We start from the raw sequence: 21,776 nt of genomic DNA, 5'->3' as shown, positions 1-21,776 counted from the left end.
TTAAACCACTGACAAAAGTTGGATTTGTGTTGCTATATTGTTTTAGAAATGAATGTCTATGTACATTGCTACTGTAGACAGAGTAGAATATGTTGAATGTCAATGCACTGTGAATGAATGTAATAATTACATACATCAGGGAGCACGTCTGGTGAAACTGGTCAGGGCTCCATAGCCGCAGGCAGAACAGTTGAAACGCCACGTCTGGTGAAACTGGTCAGGGCTCCATAGCCGCAGGCAGAACAGTTGAAACGCCACGTCTGGTGAAACTGGTCAGGGCTCCATAGCCGCAGGCAGAACAGTTGAAACGCCACGTCTGGTGAAACTGGTCAGGGCTCCATAGCCGCAGGCAGAACAGCTGAAACGCCACGTCTGGTGAAACTGGTCAGGGCTCCATAGCCGCAGGCAGAACAGCTGAAACGCCACGTCTGGTGAAACTGGTCAGGGCTCCATAGCCGCAGGCAGAACAGCTGAAACGCCACGTCTGGTGAAACTGGTCAGGGCTCCATAGCAGGCAGAACAGCTGAAACGCCACGTCTGGTGAAACTGGTCAGGGCTCCATAGCAGGCAGAACAGCTGAAACGCCACGTCTGGTGAAACTGGTCAGGGCTCCATAGCAGGCAGAACAGCTGAAACGCCACGTCTGGTGAAACTGGTCAGGGCTCCATAGCAGGCAGAACAGCTGAAACGCCATTTCCACACATCGTATATATACTTTTTTTCCCTATTGTGTTATTGACTGTACGTTTTGTTTATTCCATGTGTATCTCTGTTGTTGTTGTTTGTGTCGAACTGCTATGCTTTATCTTGGCCAGGTCGCAGTTGTAAATGAGAACTTGTTCTCAACTAGCCTTCCTTGGTTAAATAAAGGTGAAATATATATATTTATTTATTTTTAAATTGTTATATTGTTTTTGAAATGATTGTCTATGTACTGCTACTGAGGACAGAGTAGAATATGTTGAATATCAATGCAGTGTGAATTAATATCATAATTACACACATCAGTTAAAACAACTGCTGTGCGATATAAATTAAAAAGGATTAACTCCGTCAAGCAGTTTGATAGAAAACATATTGCAGTCGAGTGTAGATACTATCAATGTTGTGTTTGTGTACCATCTGTCTTTCAGCTAATTATTCTGGAACCAGACTAAGGGGGTTTGCATCCCAAATGGCCCCCCTATTCCCCAAATGTAGTGCACTACTTTTGACCTAGGTCAATAGGGATCTGGTTAAAAGCAGTGCACTACATAGGGAATATGGTGTTGTTTTTTTGGGGGGGGACACGTCCCTAGAACCACGTTTCCTCTTAGAGTGAAACTGCTGTCTGTGAAGAACACGTTGAAAACCTAAATCATAAAGTTTACTGGCAGAGAGACAGAAACAGTCGTTCTTTCCACTGCTCGTTCTCTGCAACCCGTCCACAGTTCTCACAGGTCTTCATTTCTATACAGTTAATGTATTTACTACGTGTCGTCTCCAGCCTTCTGGGAGCTTCTGTGTGTTTATCTCGGAAAGAGGTTTTTGGGGGGGTAAAAAGCAGGAGACACATTTCTGTCTCGTATCAATAAATCTCTCCAAAAGCAGAATCGAATCTTGTGTGCACTAGCTATCTGGACTGTCTGTCACCACAGATTACATGTGTATTGTCTATGATTACGTCTAGGAGTTTTTATTTGGATTGGATTTCTGCCACGTCCACGAGTATGATCTGATAACAGATGATAACAGACAGAGGGATTAATGGTGGAGCTATAATCTTCAGATGATAACCAACAGATGGATTAATGGTGGAGCTATAATCATCAGATGATAACCGACAGAGGGATTAATGGTAGAACTATAATCTTCAGATGATAACCAACAGAGGGATTAATGGTGGAGCTATAATCATCAGATGATAACGGACAGAGGGATTAATGGTGGAGCTATAATCATCAGATGATAACTGACAGAGGGATTAATGGTGGAGCTATAATCATCAGATGATAACCGACAGAGGGATTAATGGTAGAACTATAATCATCAGATGATAACAGACAGAGGGATTAATGGTGGAGCTATAATCATCAGATGATAACCGACAGAGGGATTAATGGTGGAGCTATAATCATCAGATGATAACGGACAGAGGGATTAATGGTGGAGCTATAATCATCAGATGATAACCGACAGAGGGATTAATGGTAGAACTATAATCATCAGATGATAACTGACAGAGGGATTAATGGTGAAGCTGTAATCATCCGATGATAACGGACAGAGGGATTAATGGTAGAACTATAATCATCAGATGATAACAGACAGAGGGATTAATGGTGGAGCTGTAATCATCAGATGATAACCGACAGAGGGATTAATGGTGGAGCTATAATCATCAGATGATAACAGACAGAGGGATTAATGGTGAAGCTGTAATCATCCGATGATAACGGACAGAGGGATTAATGGTAGAACTATAATCATCAGATGATAACAGACAGAGGGATTAATGGTGAAGCTGTAATCATCCGATGATAACGGACAGAGGGATTAATGGTAGAACTATAATCATCAGATGATAACGGACAGATGGATTAATGGTGGAGCTATAATCATCAGATGATAACTGACAGAGGGATTAATGGTGGAGCTATAATCATCAGATGATAACCGACAGAGGGATTAATGGTAGAACTATAATCATCAGATGATAACAGACAGAGGGATTAATGGTAGAACTATAATCATCAGATGATAACCGACAGAGGGATTAATGGTGGAGCTATAATCATCAGATGATAACCGACAGAGGGATTAATGGTGGAGCTATAATCATCAGATGATAACGGACAGAGGGCTTAATGGTAGAACTATAATCATCAGATGATAACCAACAGAGAGATTAATGGTGGAGCTATAATCATCAGATGATAACCGACAGAGGGATTAATGGTGGAGCTATAATCATCAGATGGATTTGTTTGGAAAATGAACGGGATGGGCCAATACAGTGTAACAGTTCATGTGCACATCGAACCATTTCACAGCACATCACCATGTTTACAAATCCACTTGAAAATAGCTCTTTACATATTAGAAGAGAAACCAATATGTCCTATTCAGTTCACTATGGAATAGAGTATTCTATGACAGAATATTCACTACAGAATAGAGTATTCTATTACAGAATATTCACTACAGAATAGAGTATTCTATTACAGAATATTCACTACAGAATAGAGAATATCTTCAATAACAAGCTCAATGTCAAGTGGCCAACAACTAGCAACGAATAGGCAGGTATGAAAATACATTTCTAAACCCCGTCTGCTACACAATATGTTAGCATCAGAATCTGATGAAATGTTGAATCAAGCCTATGTCTCCCCACCCCACACCAGCTTCTCAAACCTCTTTTCAAAGTTAGCTACAGTATATAGCTACAAAAGTGAAAGGAATTTGCTCGTAAGGAATAGTTCTGTGATCCTGGCCCGGCCCATTCCCCCATTAAATCCAAGAGGAACCGTGATTTACTGGTTGGTCATGGTTCTGGTTTAAAGCAATGGAGGCATTTTGATAAAATTATAACAGTTGTGACCCAATTACCTTTTGGTGTATTGAAATACATTATATGGTGATAGAGTCTAACAACGGATGGATAGACAATATGTTAAAGACAAATGTTATTCGTTTCTTTCTGATAAAGTCCTATATTGGCCAACAGAAGCCATTCCAAACATGACCTGTCAGAAGGCAGACCCAAGTTAAGCTGAATTTTTTTTTTTAGCTCAAATGTTAAACTGAAAATATGGAAAGCCATCTTGCCAAGTTTGAAACAAACGCATATAAACACTCATTATAACTCTAGGGGCGTGGCTACGTTTCATATAAACGCTCATTATAACTCGAGGGGCGTGGCTACGTTTCATATAAACACTCATTATAACTCGAGGGGCGTGGCTACGTTTCATATAAACACTCATTATAACTCGAGGGGCGTGGCTACGTTTCATATAAACACTCATTATAACTCTAGGGGCGTGGCTACGTTTCATATAAACAGTCATTATAACTCGAGGGCCGTGGCTACGTTTCATATAAACACTCATTATAACTCGAGGGGCGTGGCTACGTTTCATATAAACACTCATTATAACTCTAGGGGCGTGCCTACGTTTCATATAAACACTCATTATAACTCGAGGGGCGTGGCTACGTTTCATATAAACACTCATTATAACTCTAGGGGCGTGCCTACGTTTCATATAAACACTCATTATAACTCGAGGGGCGTGGCTACGTTTCATATAAACACTCATTATAACTCTAGGGGCGTGGCTCCGTTTCATGACAACCACTCATTATAACTCTGGGGGCGTGACTCCGTTTCATGACAAACAGGAAACAAAGATAACCCATTCAGAATAATCAGGTCAATTCCATGCCCAGTCCAGCAGTACATGAGCTCATGCTTCTGGTCAACACTGCCGAGTAGCACTAAATAGATGTCCTCCTTTCATTTAGCTACAACACAGAATAAATAATTACCCACAGTTTGTAATTGAAGAGATTTTTTTTTTTTTAATGACTATATATCGACTTTTATATCGAAATTATTATTATGAAAGAGAACGGTGTGTTTTTTTCACTAGTGAATCGTGGCATGGGGGTTGTTCAACGACAGACGTGGATTTGTTTACATTCTTATCACTTGATGGTTTCATTTCAGAGAGACAAATAATCATGTTTTGTTTGCGAAACGCTATATATCTGCCTCACTCTCAGAGAAAAAGTAGAACTACTAGGTTTTTACACAATCACATGTAACAAATAACTACTTTAATTTTTTTAACTGTGAAAATTATACATTTGTGACATCAATATTTAAAAACATGTTAAAATACTGAATCAATACAGTAATATGAGTCCTGTACGTAAAATACTGAATCAATACAAATCAAATCAACTTGATTTGTCACATACACATGGTTAGCAGGTGTTAATGGGAGTGTAGCGAAATGCTTGTGCTTCTAGTTCCGACCGTGCAGTAATATCTAACAAGTAATCTAACCTAACATTTCCACAAGGTAGTTGACCTTATACACACAAGTGTAAAGGAATGAATACGAATATGTACATAAAGATATATGAATGAGTGATGGCCGAACGGCATAGACAAGATGCAGTAGATGGTATAGAGTACAGTATATACATATGTGAGTAATGTAAGGTATGTAAACATTATATAAAGTGGCATTGTTTAAAGTGGCTAGTGATACATTACATCAAGATGGCAAGATGTAGTAGATGGTATAGAGTACAGTATATACATATGAGAAGAGTAATGTAGGGTATGTAAACATTATATAATATAAAGTGGCTCGTGATAAATTGATTACATCAATTTTTCCATTATTAAAGTGGCTGGAGTTGAGTCAGTATGTTGGCAGCAGCCACTCAATGTTAGTGATGGCTGTTTAACAGTCTGATGGCCTTGAGATAGAAGCTGTTTTTCAGTCTCTCGGTCCCTGCTTTGATGCACCTGTACTGACCTCCACTTCTGGATGTTAGCAGGGTGAACAGGCAGTGGCTCGGGTGGTTGTTGTCCTTGATGATCTTTTTGGCCTTCCTGTGACATCGGGTGGTGTAGGTGTCCTGGAGGGCAGGTAGTTTGCACCCGGTGATGCGTTGTGCAGACATCACTACCCTCTGGAGAGCCATACGGTTATGGGCGGCTGCCGTACCAGGCGGTGATACAGCCCGACAGGATGCTCTCGATTGTGCATCTGTAAAAGTGTGTGAGTGTTTTTGGTGACAAGCCAAATTTCTTCAGACACCTGAGGTTGAAGAGGCGCTGCTGCGCCTTCTTCACGATGCTGTCTGTGTGCGTGGACCATTTCAGTTTGTCCGTGAGGTGTACGCTGAGGAACTTAAAACTCTCCACCCTCTCCACTACTGTCCCGTTGATGTGGATGGGGGCTGCTCCCTCTGCTGTTTCCTGAAGTCCACAATCATCTCCTTTGTTTTGTTGACATTGAGTGTGAGGTTATTTTCCTGACACCACACTCCGAGGGCCCTCACCTCCTCCCTGTAGGCCGTCTCGTTGTTGTTGGTAATCAAGCCTACCACTGTAGTGTCGTCTGCAAACTTGATGATTGAGTTGGATGGCGTGCATGGCCACGCAGTCGTGGGTGAACAGGGAGTACAGGAGAGGGCTGAGAACGCACCCTTGTGGAGCCCCAGTGTTGAGTATCAGCGGGGTGGAGATGTTGTTACCTACCCTCGCCACCTGGGGTGGCCCGTCAGGAAGTTCAGTACCCAGTTGCACAGGGCGGGGTCGAGACCCAGGGTCTCGAGCTTAAGGACGAGTTTGGAGGGTACAATGGTGTTAAATGCTGAGCTGTAATCTATGAACAGCATTCTTACATGGGTATTCCTCTTGTTCAGATGGGTTAGGTCAGTGTGCAGTGTGGTGGCGATTGCGTCGTCTGTGGACCTATTGGGGCGATAAGCAAATTGGAGTGGGTCTAGGGTGTCAGGTAGGGTGGAGGTGATATGGTCCTTGACTAGTCTCTCAAAGCACTTCATGATGACGGAAGTGAGTGCTACGGGGCGGTAGTCGTTTAGCTCAGTTACCTTAGCTTTCTTGGGAACAGGAACAATGGTGGCCCTCTTGAAGCATGTGGGGACAGCAGACTGGGATAAGGATTGATTGAATATGTCCGTAAACACACCAGCCAGCTGGTCTGCGCATGCTCTGAGGATGCGGCTGGGGATGCCGTCTGGGCCAGCAGCCATGCGAGGGCTTACACCTTGAAATGTTTTACTCACGTTGGCTACAGTGAAGGAAAGCCTGCAGGTTTTGTTAGCGGGCCATGTCAGTGATACTGTATTGTCCTCAAAGCGAGCAAAAACGTTGTTTAGTTTGTCTGGGAGCAACAGGGCCGGTTTTTCTTTTATAGTCCGTGATTGACTGTAGACCCTGCCACATACCCCTCGTGTCTGAGCCGTTGAATTGCGATTCCACTTTGTCTCTGCACTGACACTTAGCTTGTTTGATTGCCTTGCGGATGGAATAGCTACACTGTCTGTATTCGGTCATGTTTCTGGTCACCTTGCCCTGATTAAAAGCAGTGGTTCGCACTTCAGTTTTGCGCGAATGCTGCCATCAATCCACAGTTTCTGGTTGGGGAATGTTTTAATAGTTGCTGTGTGTACGACATCACCGATGCACTTGTTAGTAAACTCACACACCGAATCAGCGTATTCATCAATGTTGTTGTTCGTCGCAATGAGGAACATATCCCAGTCCACGTGGTCGAAGCAATCTTGAAGCGTGGAATCCGATTGGTCGGACCAGCGTTGAACAGACCTGAGCGCCGGAGCTTCCTTTTTTAGTTTCTGTCTATAGCCATGGAGCAACAAAATGGAGTCGTGGTCAGCTTTTCTGAAGGGAGGGCGGGGGAGGGCCTTATATGCGTCGTGGATGTTAGAATAACAGTGGTCTAGGGTTTTGCCAGCCCTGATAGCACAATCGATATGCTGATAGAATTTGGGGAGCTTTGTTTTCAGTTTAGCCTTGTTAATATCCCCAGCTACAATAAAGGCAGCCTCAGGATATGTGGTTTCCAATTTACATAGACTCCAATGAAGTTCTTTCAGGGCTGTCGATGTGTCTGCTTGGGGGGGAATATGCACGACTGTGATAATGATCGAAGAGAATTCTTTGGTAGATAATGCGGTCTGCATTTGATTGTGAGGAATTCTAAGTCAGGTGAACAAAAGGACTTGAGTTCCTGTACGTTGTTATGATCACACCACGTCTCGTTAATCATAAGGCATACACCCCCGCCCTTCTTCTTACCAGAGACATGCTTGTTTCTGTCGGCGCGATGCGTGAAGAAACCAGGTGGCTGTACCGACTCCGATAGCGTGTCTCGAGTGAGCCATGCTTCCGTGAAACAAAGAATGTTACAGTCTCTGATGTCCCTCTGGAATGTTACCCTTGCTCTGATTTTATCTACCTTGTTGTCAAGAGACTGGACATTGGCGAGTAATATGATCGGGAGCGTTGCGCGATGTGCCCGTCTACGGAGCCTGACCAGAAGACCGCTCCGTCTGCCCCTTCTTCTACGGAGTCGTTGTTTTGGGTCGCCGGCTGGGATCCGATCCATTGTCCTGGGTGGTGGGCCAAACAGAGGATCCGCTTCGGGAAAGTCGTCTTCCTGGTCGTACTGTTGGTGCGTTGACGTGGCTCTTATATCCAATAGTTCCTCCCGACTGTATGTAGTAAAACCAAAGATTTCCTGGGGTAACAATGTCAGAAATAACACATAAAAAAAACAAAATACTGCATAGTTTCCTAGGAACGCGAAGTGAGGCGGCCAACTCTGTCAGCGCCGGAAGTGATGTAATATGAGACCTGTATATAAAATACTGAATCAATACAGTAGTATGAGTCCTGTATATAAAATACTGAATCAATACAGTAGAATGAGACCTGTATATAAAATACTGCATCAATACAGTAGTATGAGACCTGTATATAAAATACTGCATCAATACAGTAGTATGAGACCTGTATATAAAATACTGCATCAATACAGTAGAATGAGACCTGTATATAAAATACTGCATCAATACAGTAGAATGAGACCTGTATATAAAATACTGAATCAATACAGTAGTATGAGACCTGTATATAAAATACTGCATCAATACAGTAGTATGAGACCTGTATATAAAATACTGAATCAATACAGTAGTATGAGACCTGTATATAAAATACTGAATCAATACAGTACTATGAGACCTGTATATTAAATACTGAATCAATACAGTAGAATGAGACCTGTATATAAAATACTGCATCAATACAGTAGAATGAGACCTGTATATAAAATACTGAATCAATACAGTAGTATGAGACCTGTATATAAAATACTGCATCAATACAGTAGTATGAGACCTGTATATAAAATACTGAATCAATACAGTAGTATGAGACCTGTATATAAAATACTGAATCAATACAGTAGAATGAGACCTGTATATAAAATACTGCATCAATACAGTAGAATGAGACCTGTATATAAAATACTGAATCAATACAGTAGTATGAGACCTGTATATAAAATACTGCATCAATACAGTAGTATGAGACCTGTATATAAAATACTGAATCAATACAGTAGTATGAGACCTGTATATAAAATACTGAATCAATACAGTAGTATGAGACCTGTATATTAAATACTGAATCAATACAGTAGTATGAGACCTGTATATAAAATACTGAATCAATACAGTAGAATGAGTCCTGTATATAAAATACTGAATCAATACAGTAGTATGAGACCTGTATATAAAATACTGAATCAATACAGTAGTATGAGACCTGTATATAAAATACTGAATCAATACAGTAGTATGAGACCTGTATATAAAATACTGAATCAATACAGTAGTATGAGACCTGTATATAAAATACTGAATCAATACAGTAGAATGAGACCTGTATATAAAATACTGAATCAATACAGTAGAATGAGACCTGTATATAAAATACTGAATCAATACAGTAGAATGAGACCTGTATATAAAATACTGAATCAATACAGTAGAATGAGACCTGTATATAAAATACTGAATCAATACAGTAGTATGAGTCCTGTATATAAAATACCGAATCAATACAGTAGTATGAGTCCTGTGTGTAAAATACTGAATCAATACAGTAGAATGAGACCTGTATATAAAATACTGAATCAATACAATAGTATGAGTCCTGTGTGTAAAATACTGAATCAATACAGTAGAATGAGACCTGTACGTAAAATACTGAATCAATACAGTAGTATGAGTCCTGTGTGTAAAATACCCAAACGGAACACTAGGGGCTGCAACCCAAACGGAACACTAGGGGCTGCAACCCAAACGGAACACTAGGGGCTGCAACCCAAACAGACCACTAGGGGTTGCAACCCAAAAGGAACACTTGGGGCTGCAACCCAAACGGAACACTAAGGGCTGCAACCCAAACGGAACACTAGGGGCTGCAACCCAAACAAAACACTAGGGGCTGCAACCCAAACGGAACACTAGGGGCTGCAACCCAAACAAAACACTAGGGGCTGCAACCCAAACGGAACACTAGGGGCTGCAACCCAAACGGAACACTAGGGGTTGCAACCCAAACGGAACACTAGGGGCTGCAACCCAAACGGAACACTAGGGGCTGCAACCCAAACGGAACACTAGGGGCTGCAACCCAAACGGAACACTAGGGGCTGTAACCCAAACGGAACACTAGTGGCTGCAACCCAAACTGAACACTAGGGGCTGCAACCCAAACAAAACACTAGGGGCTGCAACCCAAACGGAACACTAGGGGCTGCAACCCAAACGGAACACTAGGGGCTGCAACCCAAACGGAACACTAGGGGCTGCAACCCAAACGGAACACTAGGGGCTGCAACCCGAACGGAACACTAGGGGTTGCAACTCAAACGGAACACTAGGGGTTGCAACCCAAACGGAACACTAGGGGTTGCAACCCAAATGGAACACTAGGGGCTGTAACCCAAACGGAACACTAGTGGCTGCAACCCAAACTGAACACTAGGGGCTGCAACCCAAACAAAACACTAGGGACTGCAACCCAAACGGAACACTAGGGGCTGCAACCCAAACGGAACACTAGGGGCTGCAACCCAAACGGAACACTAGGGGCTTTAACCCAAACGGAACACTAGGGGCTGCAACCCAAACGGAACACTAGGGGCTGCAACCCGAACGGAACACTAGGGGTTGCAACTCAAACGGAACACTAGGGGTTGCAACCCAAACGGAACACTAGGGGTTGCAACCCAAATGGAACACTAGGGGCTGTAACCCAAACGGAACACTAGTGGCTGCAACCCAAACTGAACACTAGGGGCTGCAACCCAAACAAAACACTAGGGACTGCAACCCAAACGGAACACTAGGGGCTGCAACCCAAACGGAACACTAGGGGCTGCAACCCAAACGGAACACTAGGGGCTTTAACCCAAACGGAACACAAGGGGCTGCAACCCAAACGGAACACTAGGGGCTGCAACCCAAACGGAACACTAGGGGCTGCAACCCAAACGGAACACTAGGGGTTGCAACCCAAACGGAACACTAGGAGCTGCAACCCAAACGGAACACTAGGGGTTGCAACCCAAACGGAACACTAGGGCCTGCAACCCAAACGGAACACTAGGGGCTGCAACCCAAACGGAACACTAGGGGCTGCAACCCGAACGGAACACTAGGGGTTGCAACTCAAACGGAACACTAGGGGTTGCAACCCAAACGGAACACTAGGGGTTGCAACCCAAACGGAACACTAGGGGCTGCAACCCAAACGGAACACTAGGGGTTGCAACCCAAACGGAACACTAAGGGCTGCAACCCAAACGGAACACTAGGGGCTGCAACCCAAACAAAACACTAGGGGCTGCAACCCAAACGGAACACTAGGGGCTGCAACCCAAACAAAACACTAGGGGCTGCAACCCAAACGGAACACTAGGGGCTGCAACCCAAACGGAACACTAGGGGTTGCAACCCAAACGGAACACTAGGGGCTGCAACCCAAACGGAACACTAGGGGCTGCAACCCAAACGGAACACTAGGGGCTGCAACCCAAACGGAACACTAGGGGCTGTAACCCAAACGGAACACTAGTGGCTGCAACCCAAACTGAACACTAGGGGCTGCAACCCAAACAAAACACTAGGGGCTGCAACCCAAACGGAACACTAGGGGCTGCAACCCAAACGGAACACTAGGGGCTGCAACCCAAACGGAACACTAGGGGCTTTAACCCAAACGGAACACAAGGGGCTGCAACCCAAACGGAACACTAGGGGCTGCAACCCAAACGGAACACTAGGGGCTGCAACCCAAACGGAACACTAGGGGTTGCAACCCAAACGGAACACTAGGAGCTGCAACCCAAACGGAACACTAGGGGTTGCAACCCAAACGGAACACTAGGGCCTGCAACCCAAACGGAACACTAGGGGCTGCAACCCAAACGGAACACTAGGGGCTGCAACCCGAACGGAACACTAGGGGTTGCAACTCAAACGGAACACTAGGGGTTGCAACCCAAACGGAACACTAGGGGTTGCAACCCAAATGGAACACTAGGGGCTGTAACCCAAACGGAACACTAGTGGCTGCAACCCAAACTGAACACTAGGGGCTGCAACCCAAACAAAACACTAGGGACTGCAACCCAAACGGAACACTAGGGGCTGCAACCCAAACGGAACACTAGGGGCTGCAACCCAAACGGAATACTAGGGGCTTTAACCCAAACGGAACACAAGGGGCTGCAACCCAAACGGAACACTAGGGGCTGCAACCCAAACGGAACACTAGGGGCTGCAACCCAAACGGAACACTAGGGGTTGCAACCCAAACGGAACACTAGGAGCTGCAACCCAAACGGAACACTAGGGGTTGCAACCCAAACGGAACACTAGGGCCTGCAACCCAAACGGAACACTAGGGGCTGCAACCCAAACGGAACACTAGGGGCTGCAACCCGAACGGAACACTAGGGGTTGCAACTCAAACGGAACACTAGGGGTTGCAACCCAAACGGAACACTAGGGGTTGCAACCCAAACGGAACACTAGGGGCTGCAACCCAAACGGAACACTAGGGGTTGCAACCCAAACGGAACACTAAGGGCTGCAACCCAAACGGAACACTAGGGGCTGCAACCCAAACAAAACACTAGGGGCTGCAACCCAAACGGAACACTAGGGGCTGCAACCCAAACTGAACACTAGGGGCTGCAACCCAAACAAAACACTAGGGGCTGCAACCCAAACGGAACACTAGGGGCTGCAACCCAAACGGAACACTAGGGGCTGCAACCCAAACGGAACACTAGGGGCTTTAACCCAAACGGAACACAAGGGGCTGCAACCCAAACGGAACACTAGGGGCTGCAACCCAAACGGAACACTAGGGGCTGCAACCCAAACGGAACACTAGGGGTTGCAACCCAAACGGAACACTAGGAGCTGCAACCCAAACAGAACACTAGGGGTTGCAACCCAAACGGAACACTAGGGCCTGCAACCCAAACGGAACACTAGGGGCTGCAACCCAAACGGAACACTAGGGGCTGCAACCCGAACGGAACACTAGGGGTTGCAACTCAAACGGAACACTAGGGGTTGCAACCCAAACGGAACACTAGGGGTTGCAACCCAAATGGAACACTAGGGGCTGTAACCCAAACGGAACACTAGTGGCTGCAACCCAAACTGAACACTAGGGGCTGCAACCCAAACAAAACACTAGGGACTGCAACCCAAACGGAACACTAGGGGCTGCAACCCAAACGGAACACTAGGGGCTGCAACCCAAACGGAACACTAGGGGCTTTAACCCAAACGGAACACAAGGGGCTGCAACCCAAACGGAACACTAGGGGCTGCAACCCAAACGGAACACTAGGGGCTGCAACCCAAACGGAACACTAGGGGTTGCAACCCAAACGGAACACTAGGAGCTGCAACCCAAACGGAACACTAGGGGTTGCAACCCAAACGGAACACTAGGGCCTGCAACCCAAACGGAACACTAGGGGCTGCAACCCAAACGGAACACTAGGGGCTGCAACCCGAACGGAACACTAGGGGTTGCAACTCAAACGGAACACTAGGGGTTGCAACCCAAACGGAACACTAGGGGTTGCAACCCAAACGGAACACTAGGGGCTGCAACCCAAACGGAACACTAGGGGTTGCAACCCAAATGGAACACAACTCCTATTATAGTGCACTACATTTGACCAGGGCTCTTTGTTGCACGGAGAGACACAGAGGGAATAGGGTGCCATTTGGGACGACACCGTATGAGTTATGTGAACAAGTAAATGAGGTAGTTGGCTCAGAGGTCTCTCTAGGGGGAGAGCTATTTATTTCCCTGTATAGCTAATGACTGTGTAGCCCTTTGAAGAATATGAGGGTGTGGAGTGGCACTGTGTGTGTGTGTGTGTGTGTGTGTGTGTGTGTGTGTGTGTGTGTGTGTGTGTGTGTGTGTGTGTGTGTGTGTGTGTGTGTGTGTGTGTGTGTGTGTGTGTGAGTGTGAGTGTGAGTGTGTGTGAGTGTGTGTGTGTGTTTGTGTGTGTGTGTGTGTGTGTGTGTGTATGTGTGTGTGTGTGTGTGTGTTTTGAGCAACATAAATCTCCCACAGGAGCCCTGTACTACATTGCTGGGAATGGCTGGGGTTTCATAGCAGCAGAATTAGTCAACCCTCATCACCCCCACACACACACACACACACACACACACACACACACACACACACACACACACACACACACACACACACACACACACACACGCACACACATCACACAGAGCTAAACAACTTGTAAACACAGCGGAGAGAAAGTTTTCACTCAATAGACAACATCCACTGAGATGTCAACAACAAAAACATAAAGTATTTAGATTTACATTATGGATCAACTGTGATCCAGAAACCTATTCTGAGGAAAACACGTGTCTCGCGCTTATACACTAGATAATAGGTCTGCAGTGGTGCTATTAAAATACGGACACTTCAAGATAGAAACACGTCTTATCAAAGCTACAGTCTATAAGTATAGCTAGCTAACCAATCTCTTCAGAAAACTAGCATATACAGTCCATAAATATAGCTAGCTAACCAATCTCTTCAGAAAACTAGCATATACAGTCCTTAAATATAGCTAGCTAACCAATCTCTTCAGAAAACTAGCATATACAGTCCATAAATATAGCTAGCTAACCAATCTCTTCAGACAACTAGCATATACAGTCCATAAATATAGCTAGCTAACCAATCTCTTCAGAAAACTAGCATATACAGTCCATAAATATAGCTAGCTAACCAATCTCTTCAGAAAACTATCAGATACAGTCCATAAATATAGCTAGCTAACCAATATCTTCAGAAAACTAGCATATACAGTCCATAAATATAGCTAGCTAACCAATCTCTTCAGAAAACTAGCATAAACAGTCTATAAATATAGCTAGCTAACCAATCTCTTCAGAAAACTAGCATATACAGTCTATAAATATAGCTAGCTAACCAATCTCTTCAGAAAACTAGCATATACAGTCCATAAATATAGCTAGCTAACCAATCTCTTCAGAAAACAACAGTTTTCAGGGCAGTATGAGAAGCACACTCCCTATTAAAACAGGGTTGAGGTTGTGCATTCTCCAGAGGACTGTTTGAGACACATTAACTAGAGGAGCGGAGAGGACAGGGCAGGACAGGAGACAAAGGACTGCCTGAGACACATTATTAACTAGAGGATAGGAGAGAAGAGGAGAGGAATGTTTGAGACCCATTAATCAGTATAAACACACTGAGAGTCGAACTTGTTTTTCTCTCTGCTCCTTCGATGGATGAATGACAGGTAACACAATGAGATTTCATCTCCTCTCCCTGTGTCCCGAATGGCACCCTATTCCCTCTATAGTGCACTACTTTTGACCAGGGCCTCTGTGAGCACCACTGAGCTAAAATCATATCTGAGTCACTAAGACCATCACTGAGCTAAAATCATATCTGAGTCACTAAGACCATCACTGAGCTAAAATCATATCTGAGTCACTAAGACCATCACTGAGCTAAAATCATATCTGAGTAACTGCGAGCATCACTAAGCTAAAATGATATCTGAGTCACTAAGAGCCTTACTGAGCTAAAATCACAAGAATGAGAGGGGGCAGAGGATAGATAGAGAGGGGATAGAGAGGAGAGGAGAGAAGAGGAGAACAGGGGATCAGGTAGAGAGGAAATAGGGGAGAAAGGAGGCAGCGGTGAGAGGAGAGGAGAGGAGAGGCGAGAAGAGAAGGGGAAAAAAGGAGAGGAGAGGAGAGGAGAGAAGAGAAGAGAAGAGAAGAGAAGAGAAGAGAAGAGAAGAGAAGAGAGGAGAGGAGAGGAGAGGAGAGGAGAGGAGAGGAGAAAAAAAGGAGAGGAGAAGAGAAGAGAAGAGAAGAGAGGAGAGGAGAGGAGAGGAGAGGAGAGGAGAGGAGAGGAGAGGAGAAGAGAGGAGAGGAGAGGAGAGGAGAGGAGAGGAGAGGAGAGGAGAAGAGAGGAGAGGAGAGGAGAGGAGAAGAGAGGAGAGGAGAGGATAGGAGAGGAGAGGAGAGGAGAGGAGAGGAGAGGAGAGGAGAAGAGAAGAGAAGAGAAGAGAAGAGAAGAGGAGAGGAGAGGAGAGGAGAGGAGAGGAGAGGAGAGGAGAGGAGAGGAGAGGAGAGGAGAGGAGAGGAGAGGAGAGGAGAGGAGAGGAGAGGAGACATAACCTACTGCCACAGAGGGATACTTCATATTTAGACAGCCCCTGCATTTCTGTCGACTTCTGCACCGCTCTCGACAGAGATGAGTTAGCACATCCATTAGTTCAGCTAATTCCCTGCACCATCTGCTGTGTGATATAATATGCACCTCTGGAAAGAGAAATGGTTTGGGACAGAGGGGAAATGTTGAGATCCGGGTCAATGGGACCAAATGTTGTCATAATGCATGAGCCAGACAGGAGATGAAATGAGAAAATGTTTAGGATGTTGTATATTTACACTTTTCCGTGGACATGTAATGTTTCTAATTAAATGCAAATTCAAATTTTGTGACTAAAGACGATAATTTTAACAACCTCTGAGTATCATTTGACTGAATACCAAACGTTATGTTGTTTGACCGTGACCATCTCTCTCTCTCTCTCTCTTACAAGAAACAACAGTGAATATTTTTTCTCTCTCACCTTCATAAGCCATCTTAAATCCGTGAGCGCTTACTGCAAAGTCACTGGTAAGCCGTAGTGAAAATATGGACCCTGTGCTGGTGACGGGAGGCGGGATCTGAAATCCTGTTAACCTGTTGAGAGGGGAAGACAAAAAAGGGGACATCTTAATTATAATGTGTTTCACTGAATGGGGAAACCAACCTACAAGGTCGAGCAAAACATCACAACACACTTTTTCCGTTGGAAATTTAATAGAGTAATGTTATGTCCGTCTTCTTCTAAATGTGGTTTTAAAGTATTCAGTATGTATGAAGTACAGTATGCAGTATGTATGAAGTACAGTATGCAGTATGAATGTAGTACAGTATGCAGTATGTATGAAGTACAGTATGCAGTATGTATGCAGTACAGTATGCAGTATGTATGAAGTACAGTATGAATGTAATACAGTATGCAGTATGAATGAAGTACAGTATGCAGTATGTATGCAGTACAGTATGCAGTATGTATGCAGTACAGTATGAATGTAATACAGTATGCAGTATGAATGCAGTACAGTATGCAGTATGTATGAAGTACAGTATGCAGTATGAATGTAGTACAGTATGCAGTATGTATGAAGTACAGTATGCAGTATGTATGCAGTACAGTATGCAGTATGTATGCAGTACAGTATGAATGTAATACAGTATGCAGTATGAATGCAGTACAGTATGCAGTATGTATGCAGTACAGTATGCAGTATGTATGCAGTACAGTATGCAGTCCAGTATGCAGTATGTATGCAGTACAGTATGAATGTAATACAGTATGCAGTATGAATGCAGTACAGTATGCAGTATGTATGCAGTACAGTATGCAGTCCAGTATGCAGTATGTATGCAGTACAGTATGCAGTATGTATGCAGTACAGTATGCAGTATGTATGCAGTATGTAAGCTGTACAGAATGCAGTCCAGTATGCAGTATGTATGAAGTCCCGTATGCAGTCCAGTATGCAGTGTGTATGCAGTATGTTTGCAGTACTATTTATATTCCATTAGATCTATAGAAGGTCAAGTTTAACATCACTTGAGCACTTCCTCAACAGTTAGATATATAGTCGTCAGACGCTTCATTGTAACAGCCAGGATTGTCCTACTTTATAGGTTTCCTTTAAGTGAGGTATATCTTAAGCCATTCATTTTCACAGTGTGGTTTAAGAAGTGTTGCTGACCACACTTCACTGGCGTACGCCAAAATCCAATCGACCATTTCAATCAAAGCAAAGATCGAAGAGTGGAAAACGGGCTGTGGAGTGTGGACAGAACTAACCAAGAATTAGATTGCTGTCGTGTCCTTCAATAGAGGGCCACGGATATATTTCAACTACCAACATTGTCTGTTTCACAGCATCCCCACGTGACCGAGGCTTTTACAGGGTACCTCACATTTAAAGAAAACACCTCTGACCTACAAAAGGCAGTGTTTTTGGGGGCTGGATCACAAAAGGCAGTGTTTTTGGGGGCTGGATCCCAAAAGGCAGTGTTTTTGGGGGCTGGATCACAAAAGGCAGTGTTTTTGGGGGCTGGATCCCAAAAGGCAGTGTTTTTGGGGGCTGGATCCCAAAAGGCAGTGTTTTTGGGGGCTGGATCCCAAAAGGCAGTGTTTTTGGGGGGCTGGATCCCAAAAGGCAGTGTTTTTTGGGGTCTGAATCCCAAAAGGCAGTGTTTTTGGGGGGCTGGATCCCAAAAGGCAGTGTTTTTTGGGGGCTGGATCCCAAAAGGCAGTGTTTTTGGGGGCTGGATCCCAAAAGGCAGTGTTTTTGGGGGCTGGATCCCAAACGGCACCCAATTCCCTTTGCAGAAAGAAAGTAGCACACTATATAGGGAATTAGGTGCCTTTTGCGATGGATATTGGGTGTAGCTGTTCCACTTACTAAAACATACAGTAAGAGGGATTGTGGGATATAAGATGCATTGTGGGATATAAGATGCATTGGAAAACGGTTTCTGTCTGACCTGCCATTGTATTGCATTGTGGGATATAAGATGCATTGGAAAACGGTTTCTGTCTGACCTGCCATTGTATTGCAATGTGGGATATAAGATGCTATGGAAACTGTTTATTTCTGTTGCAGAGAAAGCAGCTCAGTGAGATATAAAGACTGAATAAACATTTTAGAGACTGGTAGTAACACTAGAGACTGGTATTATGGTAACACTAGAGACTGGTATCGTAGTAAAACTAGAGACTCGTATTGTAGTAACACTAGAGACTGGTATTGTAGTAACACTAGAGACTGGCATTATAGTAACACTAGAGACTGGTATGATAGTAACACTAGAGACTGGTAGTAACACTAGAGACTGGTATTGTAGTAACACTAGAGACTGGTAGTAACACTAGAGACTGGTATTGTAGTAACACTAGAGACTGGTATTGTAGTAACACTAGATACTGGTATTGTAGTAACACTAGAGACTGGTATTGTAGTAACACTAGAGACTGGTATTATAGTAACACTAGAGACTGGTATGATAGTAACACTAGAGACTGGTAGTAACACTAGAGAGTGGTATTGTAGTAACACTAGAGACTGGTAGTAACACTAGAGACTGGTATTGTAGTAACACTAGAGACTGGTGTTGTAGTAAAACTAGAGACTGGTATTGTAGTAACACTAGAGACTGGTATTATAGTAACACTAGAGACTGGTATTGTAGTAACACTAGAGACTGGTAGTAACACTAGAGACTGGTATTGTAGTAACACTAGAGACTGGTAGTAACACTAGAGACTGGTATTGTAGTAACACTAGAGACTGGTATTGTAGTAACACTAGAGACTCGTATTATAGTAAAACTAGAGACTGGTATTATAGTAACACCAGAGACCGGTAGTAACACTAGAGACTGGTATTGTAGTGACACTAGAGACTGGTAGTAACACTAGAGACTGGTATTGTAGTAACACTAGAGACTGGTATTATAGTAACACTAGAGACTGGTATTGTAGTAACACTAGAGACTGGTATTGTAGTAACACTAGAGACTGGTATTGTAGTAACACTAGAGACTGGTATTATAGTAACACTAGAGACTGGTATGATAGTAACACTAGAGACTGGTATTGTACTAACACTAGAGACGGGTATTGTAGTAACACTAGAGACTGGTATTATAGTAACAACAGAGACTGGTATTGTAGTAACACTAGAGAGTGGTAGTAACACTAGAGACTGGTGTTGTAGTAACACTAGAGACTGGTAGTAACACTAGAGATTGGTATTGTAGTAACACTAGAGACTGGTAGTAACACTAGAGACTGGTATTGTAGTAACACTAGAGACTGGTGTTGTAGTAACACTAGAGACTGGTATTGTAGTAACACTAGAGACTGGTATTATAGTAACAACAGAGACTGGTATTGTAGTAACACTAGAGAGTGGTAGTAACACTAGAGACTGGTGTTGTAGTAACACTAGAGACTGGTAGTAACACTAGAGACTGGTATTGTAGTAACACTAGAGACTTGTATTGTAGTAACACTAGAGACTGGTATTATAGTAACACTAGAGACTGGTATGATAGTAACACTAGAGACTGGTATTGTAGTAACACTAGAGACTGGTATTATAGTAACACTAGAGACTGGTATGATAGTAACACTAGAGACTGGTAGTAACACTAGAGATTGGTATTGTAGTAACACTAGAGACTGGTAGTAACACTAGAGACTGGTATTGTAGTAACACTAGAGACTGGTATTGTAGTAACACTAGAGACTGGTATTATAGTAACAACAGAGACTGGTATTGTAGTAACACTAGAGAGTGGTAGTAACACTAGAGACTGGTGTTGTAGTAACACTAGAGACTGGTAGTAACACTAGAGACTGGTATTGTAGTAACACTAGAGACTTGTATTGTAGTAACACTAGAGACTGGTATTATAGTAACACTAGAGACTGGTATGATAGTAACACTAGAGACTGGTATTGTAGTAACACTAGAGACTGGTATTATAGTAACACTAGAGACTGGTATTATAGTAACACTAGAGACTGGTATTGTAGTAACACTAGAGACTGGTAGTAACACTAGAGACTGGTATTGTAGTAACACTAGAGACTGGTAGTAACACTAGAGACTGGTATTGTAGTAACACTAGAGACTGGTATTGTAGTAACACAAGAGACTGGTATTATAGTAAAACTAGAGACTGGTAGTATAGTAACACTAGAGACTGGTAGTAACACTAGAGACTGGTATTGTAGTGACACTAGAGACTGGTAGTACCACTAGAGACTGGTATTGTAGTAACACTAGAGACTGGTATTATAGTAACACTAGAGACTGGTATTGTAGTAACACTAGAGACTGGTATTGTAGTAACACTAGAGACTGGTATTGTAGTAACACTAGAGACTGGTATTGTAGTAACACTAGAGACTGGTATTGTAGTAACACTAGAGACTGGTATTATAGTAACACTAGAGACTGGTATGATAGCAACACTAGAGACTGGTATTGTACTAACACTAGAGACTGGTATTGTAGTAACACTAGAGACTGGTATTATAGTAACAACAGAGACTGGTATTGTAGTAACACTAGATAGTGGTAGTAACACTAGAGACTGGTGTTGTAGTAACACTAGAGACTGGTAGTAACACTAGAGACTGGTATTGTAGTAACACTAGAGACTGGTATTGTACTAACACTAGAGACTGGTATTGTAGTAACACTAGAGACTGGTATTGTAGTAACACTATAGACTGGTATTATAGTAACACTAGAGACTGGTATGATAGTAACACTAGAGACTGGTATTGTACTAACACTAGAGACTGGTATTGTAGTAACACTAGAGACTGGTATTATAGTAACAACAGAGACTGGTATTGTAGTAACACTAGAGAGTGGTAGTAACACTAGAGACTGGTGTTGTAGTAACACTAGAGACTGGTAGTAACACTAGAGACTGGTATTGTAGTAACACTAGAGAC

The 21,776-nt window shown here is 43.5% G+C and overlaps 1 protein-coding gene across 1 annotated transcript in view; it reads right to left on the bottom strand.

Moving 5' to 3' along the window:
- LOC149984278 (CUB and sushi domain-containing protein 3-like) overlaps positions 1–21,776 on the bottom strand; it is a 569,716-nt gene that overhangs the window by 485,035 nt on the left and 62,905 nt on the right. Inside the window, exon 3 of the mRNA XM_090219648.1 lies at positions 16,806–16,918. Within this exon, the coding sequence (XP_090075774.1) occupies positions 16,806–16,918 (113 nt within the window). The remainder of the gene's footprint in view (positions 1–16,805; positions 16,919–21,776) is intronic.

The sequence above is a fragment of the Oncorhynchus mykiss genome, chromosome 3 (assembly GCF_057628025.1).
Source record: "Oncorhynchus mykiss isolate SJ-2025 chromosome 3, ASM5762802v1, whole genome shotgun sequence".
NCBI classification, from domain to species: domain Eukaryota; kingdom Metazoa; phylum Chordata; class Actinopteri; order Salmoniformes; family Salmonidae; genus Oncorhynchus; species Oncorhynchus mykiss.
Note: the sequence above shows the minus strand (reverse complement) of the source record. Positions and strands in the feature narration are given on the sequence as shown.